The sequence below is a fragment of the Micromys minutus genome (genome assembly GCF_963924665.1).
Source record: "Micromys minutus genome assembly, chromosome: 18".
Classification (NCBI taxonomy): domain Eukaryota; kingdom Metazoa; phylum Chordata; class Mammalia; order Rodentia; family Muridae; genus Micromys; species Micromys minutus.
In genome coordinates, this window is record NC_137953.1 from 54,011,274 (window position 1) to 54,024,666 (window position 13,393).

General features: G+C 38.3%; 1 protein-coding gene across 2 annotated transcripts in view; it reads left to right on the forward strand.

Annotated features, from left to right (window-relative positions):
- PDGFD (platelet derived growth factor D) overlaps positions 1–13,393 on the forward strand; it is a gene marked incomplete at its 5' end in the record, with an annotated part of 205,385 nt that overhangs the window by 168,166 nt on the left and 23,826 nt on the right. For both annotated transcript variants that reach the window (XM_080932555.1, XM_080932556.1), the window contains 2 exons: positions 1,416–1,478; positions 5,933–6,131. In XM_080932555.1, coding sequence (XP_080788681.1) covers positions 1,416–1,478; positions 5,933–6,131 — 262 coding nt within the window. The remainder of the gene's footprint in view (positions 1–1,415; positions 1,479–5,932; positions 6,132–13,393) is intronic.

Genomic DNA, 13,393 nt, shown 5'->3' on the forward strand with positions numbered 1-13,393 from the left:
CACTGTGATGTGTCTGCCTTAGGCCTTTGCCAGAGGGCTAATGGAACAGAGCTGTCCAATTTGGGACCTTCCAGTATCCAACATTCTGAGCTAAGTCACACTTGCTTCTTTGTTAAGTACTCAGTTTGGGGTGGTAGTTATAGTAATGAACGCATAAATACATACCTGGTGGTATTCTCCCACAAACCATTGTCTCTCGGATAGTGATACCTGCTAATCTGCTTCCAAGAGGTTCCAGTAAAGCCCAGTCTTCACATGTTTTGAATGTATCAATCTACAACAGGTTCTTTCTGCTCCCTCTATGTATAAATCATATATTTGCTGTTTCTTTCTCTTTATGCACTGATGTTGTTTTAGAATAATGGTTAATAGCCAGTTGCTTCCTCCTACCTCATGTGTGATTCAGTTCTCTGTAGGTGAACAGCTGACATTTCCTTCAGTGCCAATATTTATACACAAACTAATGCCATCACTACCAATCAAAGGATGCACTTTCAGACCTGATTCCCAGCTTTCAGTCAGTAAGCATACTGAGACCAGTAAGCTTTCAGACTTGAGTCACTGACTGTCTTAGTATCACAAGACACCTCCGACTCAACTCAGACTGAAAGAAATTACCAGGATGCTTTATTTTAGCAGATACAAGAAGCTTCCTGTGCTGTGTAGAAATTGTAGATTCAGCTCTCCTTCTCATTGTGCGCGCATGATCGCATGTGTGTCTGTGTGTGTGTGTGTTTAATTTACTGGTGCTGGACTAGTCAATGTGAAAAGTAGCATGGAAACAAAATATAATTTGCCTTTCAGGATAATTTTTTCTGTGAGGGCAGTGGCTATCACAAATCCATTAGACTTGTCAGCATAGCTTTCTTGGGCCAGACTTACTGTCTATCTGTTGCCAGTCCCCCAAGTCATGGTCTTCCCCTTGTTGATCTTGAACCTAGTTTAAACCAAACACCTATAAATAATGACAATAATTATTCTTTATATTATTATATCCCCATATGGAACTCATTAAATGCCAGTGATAATTGCAAACTAAGTTCAATTTCTGAAACAGTTCTGCAGTTTAAACAGTCCAGCCCATTACCAATGGAGAACAGAAAGATTAGAGGTTTAAGAGATCACTGTAGGTCACACACCAATAGACGGCCAAGTTAAATTTGAACTTCTGTCTTTATATTTTATACTTCATCCATATTTACAAGATAATATTAATGCAGTTGTTCCTGATTGGAGTGAGAGGAGCTGTTGTGCACAGAGACTTTGAAGCAATGGTGACTTGTTTGTTGAGAATGCAGTCCTGTTCTTGTTGTCATTTATTTAGAACAATATAGAGAAGGCTGAGATGATGCTACGTGGGCACGATGAATTTAACAGAGCACTGACTGAATTGTATATGTGTCTTTACTTTCCAGGAAGATTTCCAACCTGATGCCGCCTCAGAGACCAACTGGGAATCAGTCACAAGCTCTTTCTCCGTGAGTACTTTATTATTCTATTGCCAGTGAACAAAACTGCTGGACAAGCCCAGGTCAGCCTCAGAGGGACATCAACTGCATTAAGAACCTAGGCTTGACTGCAAGCCAGTTTGAGTTCTTCCATTTCTTTCAGGAGCACCCCTGGCTGCCTCCTGTTTATTAACAATTTCAAGGCCTCCCCAGTCTGGAAAATTCCCTGTTTACAGTATTGATGACTTAAGTGAAAATCAGCCATGCACAGGTTTCTGATGAGCTCAGAGCAAATCTTACCCTTTGTCTGTAAAAATGGTTCACATCTCATTTCATTTCCTCCAAATTTAGTCATTTCTCATGATCCTGTCACCTTCTCTGCTTTGCATGCAAAACACAAATCTTGCCTTCACCAGTCCTGGATGTAGAACTTATGCAGTAATTAAACACAAGATAATAAAATCACGTTATTCTTAGCCAGGTTCTAGCATGGTAAATGAGTGTCTGTGATTCTAACACAGGACTGTGGAACTGAATCAGTGTTACTGTTTTAAGCCAATGCTATTTTTTTTTTTTTTTTTTTTTTTTTTTTTTTTTTTTTTTACTGAAGGAATGTTTTTAATTCCTTCTATGGCAAGGATTCAGCAAGCAAGTCTGTGCCTCTTAAGATCCCCCAGGGTGGCCAATAAAAAGATTGTAAGGGTAGTAGACATCTGGAGAAAAATAGTACTTTCCCGACATGAGGAGATAATTACAAACATGAACTTACAGCAGCTGTGATTACAAACAGATGACCTGCCCAAGATCAAAGTACATAAAATCCCATTATGGTGGGAAAGCTCATGAAGTCTCTTGTAGCCGAGGAGAAATTAGTGGATTCTGAAGAATAAGGAGTCAGTTCTCTTCAGGGACAAGATTCCCGAGGGGTACCCATAAAGTGGATTGTTCTATACCTGAGCGTACACATGCTGCACTAAGTTTTTCCCTTTGGTTTTTGTTTTTGTTTTTTCTAAGCCTATGGAAATAGGAGAAAAAAGTGTTGGGGAAATAAGAATAAAAGAAGAAAAAGGAGGAGGAAAGGAAGAAGGAGAAGAAAGGTCACAAGATATAGAAAAATAAATGAATATTCTAATGTATCTTTATAAATATGGAAGGGAATCTCAATGAGACCACATTATATACGTATATGAAATTATTGAAATGTGAAAACATATATTACATATATGCTGAGTGCTTAGCTCAGTGTAGCCAAGCTTTGTCAGATGCAAAACATCAAATTGAGGCAGGCAACACTGAGATGTTGCTCAGGCCCAGGAGAAGGCAGGGCAGGTACTGACCTGTGGCTAATAATACAGGATACACCAGGGCTGAGGACTGAAGGACACTTCAGCTTTTTTTTTTATCTTACTCATGGTGATTGAGGGTGCTCTCCTTACTCCTGCTTTAAGTACAGAGCCAAACAGTTCACACAATTATCCAGCATCCATGCTTTTAAACAAGAGGAATATTGGATTATCCCTTTGGAATATTTGGCAAAATTCAGCCCTGGTCCAAATTTACCTGTGGTTTGAGTTCTGAGGCTTTGCCCATATTGGAAGAGTAAGTGAATCAAGTCTTCTCTTTGTTGTTCCCATTCGTTTTATTATCATACAGAGAAGATGTTTTCCCGGGATGTATATTATATACACATTATGTGCTTTGCTGGTATTCCCCTCACCACTCTTTCTTACCCATCCTCTTGGTTGTCCCTTTCTCTCTGTTTTAAAACTGCTTTTGTTTTAAAGATCTGTTCAGAGTAGTTAAAGAACTAGTAGCTCAACTATCAATTTCTATGTAGACCATATTTTGCTTTATTTAGAGTAGTTTATAGATTAATTTTTAGGCAGTAGAGATTTTTTGGTAATTTTAATTCAATTAAACTTTTATTTTACCTTAATTTTATAAATATATAAAAAATTTCTCTGAAACCAAATCATGGTATAGCTGAAATAGGTGCATGTAAGTGGCTCTCTTTCAGAAATGCTTAAAATACTTACTTCAAAAACAAACGAATATTGTTGTAGGCTTATTAGCTTACTTTATGACACATAAGTGTGTCCTTAACTATCTTCCTGTGTCTACCAACTGCCCTAAATGGGCCCTGGAAAACTACTATTAATGTCACACAGAAGGACAGGTTTCTTTTACCTGTGGTTTGCATTTGCCCTCCAGCTTAGTGTTGGAGAAGACTGTCTCTGTTCACCTCACCCTGCCTCCATACCAGGAACCGAGAGAACCTTAGGAGCTTGTTCTTGTAGTGATGTATGCATACACTCTGATACTCCAGGCCTTGTTGAGAGCCATCTGAGAATACTTCTTGTAGCACTTTCCCAGAGCTACAGAAAGAAGCTTTTATTTGTGTATGAATTGCAGGACTGCTGTTCTTTTATTTCAAACATTTTACATGCTACAAATCTCATAACTTTGGCCAACATGATTTAGTTTAAAGGCTATCAGATCCACATTGTGATATAAAGTTATTTGTATAGTGAATATAAACCACTGCGAGCTAAATTATAAGTTATCTACACAGGTTCAGGGGTGACTTGTAATTACAGTACTTAGACCTATTCATAATATGTAAGTGTCAAGAGAGATGCAGAAGATACAAGCTTGTGTGTTCACCAGAATTCAACTCATGTTACACACACACACACACACACTAGAGAAAAAGGGCTAGACAGTTCAGTACTTAAGAGCAATTGCTGCTCCTGCAGAGGACACAAGTCTACTTTCCTGTACCCACTATTTTGGTTTACAGTCATCCATAACTCCAGTTCCAAAACACTTGACATCCTCTTTTACCTCTGTTGACACCCGGCATGTATATACTACATATACATACATACATACATTCATGCATACATACATACAATACAAACACTCCTGGTCATAAAACAATAAATAAATGTAAAAGATTTAATTTTTAAAAAGGAGATGAACAACCCAGCATTCCAGAACCTGGATAGTGCTGCGTTATCAGCAAGTGAAGTGAAGGTGAGTGAAGACTGTATCTTTATCTTGGCTCAGAATATTAACAATTCCCTCTTTAAGTCATGCATGATAAATGCCAAGAGATCAGATAAAAATGCCTTATATATACCTGCTAGTGAGGAAAAATGTGTGATTAATTTGACAGGGCTAACTACAGGTGAACAATGTTATCAATAAGTTTTTCCATCCCCAACACATTCTCCAATTCCCACATTTCCTTCCCATTCCTTCAGAAAGAATAAATGAAACCGAGTCTACATTACACAAATGGTAGATGATCGTTTTGAACTCAATAATTTTACAAGTTGGATGCAGTCATGTAAAAGTGAGGCATAGTGGAGTTATCCACAGATCTGTGAACAGTAGTGGTGGTCAAGGAAACAACAGCAGGAAGTCAGAGTGTCAGTTTGGCATTGGGAGTTCCACAGCATGTGTTAGTTCTATAATACTGTGATATGAAACTGCAGTTTAGGTTTAAGAAGGCAAATTTTCATCAATTTCCACTTTCCTTTAGTGAAAGGAAATTTATTTACATGAGGGGAGGTCTTATTTATTTGATAGTGTCTTTAAGGATGTTTAGATGATCATTTTGAGGCTGTGTTCTCTCTATTTCCCTGTTAATGGATCGTGAATTTTCACATAGATGCTTGACTCATGGCTCATGTACCTCGAGATTGTACAAAGGTTAGTGGAGTTAGTGCTCAGGGATTTCACGTGAGGATGTTTTATTTCCATGGAAAAATACATAATCATTTTCTGGCCTAGTAATGGTACAGTGTGTTTCATTTCAACAATATTCTGAGACTCTTAATGACTAGTGAGGTTGAGGCTAAACTGTGGCAGTATTTTTATTTTCCTTTGAATATGTTCCCCCATGTGAACCTTGCACTCTTAAGTAAAGAGAGCCTATTTCCAGGCTAATTATCTTTGTTGTCAGTAAATAAGTTGGTTAAATTGCCAGATTTTATCAGAATGTCTGCAGAGCTCCACCTCACACAGCCTCTGCAATGGAAGTAATATGGAAGAGGGAGTACAGACACCTAACGTGGGAGAGTAGATTATATCATCAAAAAGTACTTGAGAGGAGATCACAATTGTATTTCTCACGATTATTGATTGATATATGAAAGATTTGGGACAAGGAACCAAGAAATCAGATATCAACTTTTATATTCCTACTAAGCCTTTATCTAGAAATTATCAAAGCTAAGGTAAACTGAAAGTTGCAGACTCTTGTTGGCTTTGATGTTCATAAAAGTATATACTATGCTGTGCACTAGAGTTATACCCTCTGTATAATATGACAAATCAGTGCCAGACGGCCATGCAAGACATCTCAATGGTGTGCCATCTACAACACCCATCTGGGCTACTTCTGTATGGTTATGTGCTTGTTATATTCCACAGTAATGGGTCCTTTGAAAGTACACTGAGATGTATGTCACTCTTAGGGGGTGTCCTATCACTCTCCATCAGTAACGGACCCCACGCTTGCGGCCGATGCCCTGGACAAAACTATTGCAGAATTTGATACCGTGGAAGATCTGCTCAAGCATTTCAATCCAGCATCTTGGCAAGATGACCTGGAGAATTTATATGTGGATACTCCTCATTATAGAGGCAGGTCATACCATGACCGGAAGTCCAAAGGTAAGAAACAGGGTGTTCACAATAAGAGTAAGTATCTGTGGTGTAATCTCCCTAATTCATTCATGTCTTATAAATACCACCAGCCCTTACCATGACTGTATGTCTCAACACTTCCGAACCAAGTTGTGGGTTTTGTCCAAATTGCTCTTTGTATGTGAATATAAACAATGTAAGATACCTTATAAAACGTAATGGCCTAGAAAAGTGACTCAGTGGGTAAAAGTTTGCTTCAAATGTATAGCGGCCACCTTGTAAAAGCTATACATGATAGCACACACCTAATATCTCAGTGCTGGGGAATCATAAACTAGAGGATCGTGGAACACTGGTCAGCAGGTATGGCCAATTCAGCAATCCCCAAGAGTGGTAAGAAACTCCACCTCAAAACATTTAAAATTTAAAAACTGAGTTCAAAATGATCAAGGAAGACATATATCTGGCATCAATATTTGACCTCCATATGAAGATTCATATACGTCATTGCACACAGATGCACATCTACAAAAGCGCCCATAGACAACACACAACAGAAATACAAAGTAATATATCTAGACTAGCTTCCTATTCCTTAGCAAGAAAATCCTGATTTTATAGTAGAAGACCAAAGTCATGAACGGGGTATAGATCACATGCCAGACACTGCATGGCTAGGCAACAATGCAATCATGTTCAGCTTCCTGGTTTTTGTTCCATACCAGGTTTGTTCATGTGATCAACTGCTGTGCTTTTCTGGCAGCTGTAAGTGTTTAATTTAGCCAGGACTGCCAGCACTGAGGCCAGAGAGCTGCTGTGAACAGCTCGTACTTCAGTTCAATTGTATGTATTCAGTGCTGACTTACATAGAAATATGCTACATGTTGAGCATATCCTCCTATACCCACCCTCCCCTTCCTGTACCTATACCATCAATTTGTTCTCATTGTTCCTCTGACAGTTGCTTCTACTGTCATGCTTTCTGGTTGTATGATCTTACATGTCTACATGAGATCAAGAAGCCAGAAATAAAAATGATATGTAGAGTTTACCTTCTGAAATTTACTTAAGTTGATATGATTATCTGCAGTCACATCCATGTTCTGCCACTGTGAATATTCATTCTTACCATATCTATTAAGTACTAGGCACCTGATGACTGACAAGCTTAGGAGGTAAGTGTCACAAAAGAGATCATGGGATAGTTTGGAGACATATCTGAGTTTATTACATTGTAAGTTTGGGGGAAAATAATGAAAGTATAATGGTTAAAATGTTTAGACAAACATTTAAGTAAAAATAATAAATCTAATATTTCAAAATCAGTAATATAGTATATTTTCATGTGACTGGTATACATAATCTTAGAAAAAGAATGTGTGTGACTGCAGTGCAAAAAATAAAAATGGTCAAAGTCCTACTCTGTCCTTGCTTGATTTGATAAGATCTGTTACTGGGTTTTGATAATAAGATTCATGGGGTTTGTATCACAATCTTCTGAAGGTCTTCAGCCAAGACATGGTCTATTTCTCACTATAAAATGTCGAGAGTGTTTCCAGTCTCTAAATCCAGGCTACTCCCACACAGCCCATGACAGTGCTGAACCCGAATGACTACTTACTAAACTTCTGTCTGGCATTCTGCTCCTGGCTTACTTAGGTTATAAATTTCACATATTTTTCACTCACAGTGGAGGGGGGACATAAGAGGTGCAGGGACTCCAGTGTTACCTGGATGTGCCTAGTCCAAGTCTCTGTACTGGAAAGATACCTCTTCAAGGCTCATTTCAAAGATGCCATGGGTTTTATTTAAGAGATTGCTATATCTAGGTCTCCAGTAGGTCAACTTGAAGGGAGGTAGAAAAGTCCTAGCAGAAAACATCTTACATCTGGCATCAGACACAGAATTAAGTACGCCTGAATTTGTCCAGAAGTATCTCAGTACCAGCAGCTTCTTCAGGGCTTTGTTTCTTGGTGCATCTCGCCTGGAAACACTAAAACAGGAGATTGGGACTTAAATCTGAAGCATATGCAGTTTTGTGATTTTTTTTTCTTAAATTGCTAACCTTTCTTTGTCTTTTGTTCCTATTGGAAAGGTGTATACCACTGCTTGTAAAGGCTATTCAGGGAGCCCTCTAGAGCCCTAACTGTATGACATGTGTTCAAAAAATGGCTAACTAGCTCTAAGCAAATGCCGGTTCTGAAAGATATGTTCACTTCCATGGTAAGCCTATCTTGTCTCTCCTTTGGTCCCAGATTTCTAGAGTTAGTACTTGAGTCACGTAACAGCAAACATAAAGAAAACTGTTTTAAAGGGAAAAGCAATTCCAGAGTCTTGCATGGATCCTACTTTATCTGAACGAATAATTTTATGGGCTGCAGTATGAAATGCAGCTTCATAGCCCCACCCCAGAAATGTTGACTTAGATTCTTCGAGAACAGAGGTGGCAGCTCTGACATTATTTATTGACACTTTGAAGTATCCTCAAAGCCACCATGAAGAGAACATTCATTCCATATCTCTAATCTGCATTTTATACCTTTGGATATTTAATTTTTGAAGTGCTGAGGATTGAACTAAGGGCCTTGGACACAACTAACCAGTGTTCCACCCTTGAACCATCCCCTCCCCCTCAGCTTAATGTATTTCAAAAATCTATAAAATTCTACCCCATAGACAGATCATCAGTTTATTCAGAATGCCTTTGGTTACAGAATTAACTAACCTTGCCAGAACATTCGAGGCAGTGTTCTACTTGATGTTTTTACAAAGTAAACAGCATTTTTCTCTCCCCTGTTGGTTCTGATTCTATTTCCTAGGTTTGTGTATTAAACAGCCCGAAGGCAGAGGGACTCATAACCTTTCATTTAACCCTGACAAGTCACCACTGTCTCCTGTCTCATACTAAATAAATGTGCTGGTCTAATTATTTGTCATCCCACTGAGGCCAAACCACCTGCTTGGATCATAGAGAAAAGAAAGTTAGGTTTGATATTTCAGCCAGTATTTTCTGCCTTTAGAACTTAAAAATACAAACCTGGGGTGCATTCTAGAGGTGGAGAAAAGGAACAGTGAATAAGGAGTAAACAAAGAAAAGAGGAACCCTTCCTTTGAGATAAAACCAAAATATTCTCCCACCTGTATCATAAAATGTTAACATTGTTCAGGAAACAAAATAGAATTTCTTTTTGTTTCAATGTAGTAATGGTTATGCACTCTTCCTTTTAGAGTGGACCTTATGGAATCACCCCAGAAAGTCTTCCTGTCACTTCCTAGCCCAGGAGAGCCTTGACATTACAGATATGTCTCAGTACCTCTGAACCTGGGGTATCGATTGTACAATCAGTCTCAGTAATTCTCATTTAATTGTTCACTGTGCATCTTTTCTTCTGGTCATTGTTCTAAGGAGGACACATTTGGAAACCAGAATATGAACAGAGAAAACATGTATGTAATAGAGTGTAACAGAGAAGCCCCTAAAAGAAAAACCTTACATAGTAGTCAACTGCAACCTGTAGACGCTCTTATAAGCATCAGGTGTCAATAAAAAGTCCAGTGGCCGATTACCTGAGAAAGAGAATAAGAGGTGGAATATTGGCAGGAATAGTGAGGATTCTAGGAAATAGTGAGAGAATAAATGGGGGATTTTCCTGGTGACTGAGGCAAGGGTGGGGCAAAATAAACCAGCAGAAAACTGACGTCAGGATACAATAAAAAGAGACAATGAAAGAGAGTCCAGAGAGATGCTGGGGTGTGAGGCTGAGGAAGACTCAAAAACATAAGTGTGCCAGGACTGAAACAGAGGTAAATAGTTTGAATGACTGAGATAAGTTATGAGCCAGCCAGGGAATAAGCAAATCCTCATGGTTTAGGCATCTAGACCAATGAATAATTAAAATCAGGGATGTCATTCCAGGAGCAGGCACTGGGAGGAAACATGTTGCTTCTGCTTTTGCTTTTTGTTTTGTACTAGAACCCACCCTAGTGTGTGTGTGTGTGTGTGTGTGTGTGTGTGTGTGTGTGTGTATGTGTGTGTGTGTGTGTGTATCTATGTGTGTCTCTGTGTGTGTATGTATGTATGCTTATTTGTGAAGATTCAGTCTCTGTAGCCCAGTCTGGCCTAACATGTAAAATAATTTCAGCCCCTTCAGTTTGCGGATCACAGTTGTGGGCCACCATATCTAGAACAAAAACAGTTTATATTTCATATCTAATTTTATTTCCTTCTGCTCTCTCTGATTGGCAGGAAATTGGATGACAGTAAGCTGTTCTTGTCCAGAAAGAGCTTGAAATGAGTGAGCGGAGATCTGGGACAGATAACTATGTTCCAGCCAGTAGTTCCATAGAGAAAGCCCACTCTCTGTCTCCCAGGTAGAGAAGCTCAAACTCTGGCTGTACTACTTGTGGTCTGTAGACAATGTTAGTAAACCTAACCTTCAGTTTCTAGATGTAATATCGGAGGGGTAGCATGTGGAATTGAAATCTGTAGGCAACTGTATCTCCAAAACCTAAATTTTAATCAATAATATCAATCTTGTACTTTTATCACAGACATGAAAAACTTAAAAAAAAAAAGCCTTCTCCAATTCAGGTGTCCTTTACATTTTCTAATAGCTATGAGTAAAGCAAATTTAGGTAAAATACATTGCTGTTTTTGCTAACAGCTGCCAAATGACATTGAGGTCACTGCATGACCACTGTGGCTTGACTAATACTAAACTACTACGATTCACTTAAACAGAAAACCTATTAACTTAAGTGCAGTGTGCATTTCTTTAAACTTATAGAATAAAATTGGACATTTCTACATTAAGAAGTGATCAGCTCTAGGTTCTATGAAACTGAACACTAAGTAAGAGAAGATTTGTGGAGAGTAACAACAAAAATGAGACCTAGCTCTTTGCTTCTTGAAGGACAACTTGATTTTTTCAGAATGACAACACACTGTACTAATGTCTAATGCAGAGTGGCAAAGGAGAAAGCCTGTCCACAGTGTAAGTGCTGTGATGAAATCTTAGAATAATCGCCATGATTATGTGGTTACAGCTCAGTGGAGACCATACTTGCCTAGACTGCTCAATACCCTGGTTTCGATCTCTAGCAACACACACACACGTACACACATACACACACACACAGACACACACACACACACACACACACACACACACACACACACACACACATGAGAGAGAGACAGAAAGGAGAAATGGAGAGAGGGAGGGAGTGGTGGGATGGTATAAAATGTTGGCAAATGTGTTGGTATATTTCAAATCAACAGTTATAAATCCTTAAAAAAGTATGTTCCTCTCTAACATATTTGCTAGCTTTTGTACACAAACAAAGGTTGGCTCCCTGTCAGTATTTCAACATTAAGTAAAGCATCTGTCTTGGTTTTCATTTCTCAAAAACAATACAATATAAAGTCTATGACTCCTACGGATTCCAAATGATGAGCTGTTATAACTCTGGGATCATTCCTAACCAGTGTCTGAGGAGCAAATATCAATTCTGTTCATTTTATTTGTGATATTTTGCTCTAATACATAAAATGTGTCATTCTAATTTGTATACTAGTGTTAATAATATGCAAAAGAAATGGGAGAATATAATAATAAAAATAAAAAATAATAAAAAATGGGAGATATAATAAATAAGACATATCAAGAAATTTCTAAAGGTACTGAAATAGTAAATACTTGAAAATCCAAGTGCTTACAGCTTTCTTTAGATGCTTTTTTAATCCATGGGTGAAAGTATGCTTTTTTTTTCCTGCTTTATATATTACTTTATTTTTTAAAAAATTAGATATATTTTATTAACATTTTAAATGTTACCTTCTTTTCCAATTTCCCCTCCATAAGCCCCTCATACCATCCCCCTCCCTCTGCTCCCACCCAACTGAACAAACCTGCCTGCCCTGACATGTACCTACACTCGGGAATCAAGCTTTGGCAGGACCAAGGGCTTCTCTTCCCATTGATGCTCAGCAAGGCCAACCTATGCTAGCTACATATGCAGCTGGAGCCATGGGTTCATCTGTTTGTACCCTTTGGATAGTGGCTTAGGCCCTGGGAGCTGTGCTTGGTTGGTATTGTTGTTCTTATGGAGTTGTAAGCCCCTTTAGCACCTTCAATTCTTTTTCTAACTTCTCTATTAGGGACCCAGTTCTCAGTTCAATGCTTGGATGTGAGCATTCACCTATGGATTTGTCATGATCTGGCAAAGCCTCTCAGAAGACAGTTATATCAGGATCTTGTCAGCATGTACTATTTGGCATCAGCAATATTGTCTGGGTTTAGTGGCTGTATATGAGCTGGATCTCCAGGTTGAGGAATCTCTGGATTATATTTGCTACAGTCTCTGCTTCAAAGTTTGTCTTCACATTTCCTCCTGTGAATATCTTCCCTTTTCTAAGAAAGACTGAAACATCTGCACTTTGGTCTGATTTTTGAGCTTCATGTGGTCTGAGAATGGTATCTTGGGTAATCCAAGCTTTTAGGCTAATATCCAATTATCAGTAAGTGCATACTATGGGGTTGGTTTGTTTAATCGATTATTTATTTTTTTTGTTTGTTTGTGATTGGGTTTCCTCACTCAGGATAATATTTTCTACTTCCATTTATTTGCCTAAGAATTTTATTAAGTCATTCTTTTTAATGGCTGAGTAGTACTCCATTATGTATATGTACCACAATTTCTGTATCTATTCCTCTGTTGAAGAACATCTCATCAGGGTTCTTTCCAGCTTCTGGTTATTGTAAATAAGGATACTACTAGCATGATGGAGCATGTGTTCTTGTTGTATTTTAGGTCATCTTTTGGCCATATGGCCAGGAGTGGAATAGCTGGTTCTTCAGGTAGTACTAAGTCCAATTTTCTGAGGAACTTCTAGAATTATTTCCAGAGTGGTTGTACTAGCTTGCAATCCCACAGACAATAAAGGAGTGTTTCCCTTTCTTCACATCCTCTGGTACCTGGTATGTGTCTAGAAAATTGTCCATCTCCTCCAGATTTTCCAGTTTTCTTGAGTATCAGCTTTTGTAGTAGGATCTGATGATTTGTTTTTTAATTTCTTCAGTTACTGTTCTTCCTTTTCATTTCTGATTTTGTTTTTCTCAAAGATCCAGCTCCTGGTATTGTTGATTTGTTTCATGGTTCTTTTTATTTCCACGTGGCTGATTCCAGCTCTGAGTTTGATTATTCCCTGATGTATACTCCTCTTAAGTGTATTTTCTCATTTTTGTTCTAAAGCTTTTAGGTATTCTGTCATGCTGCTACTGTATGTA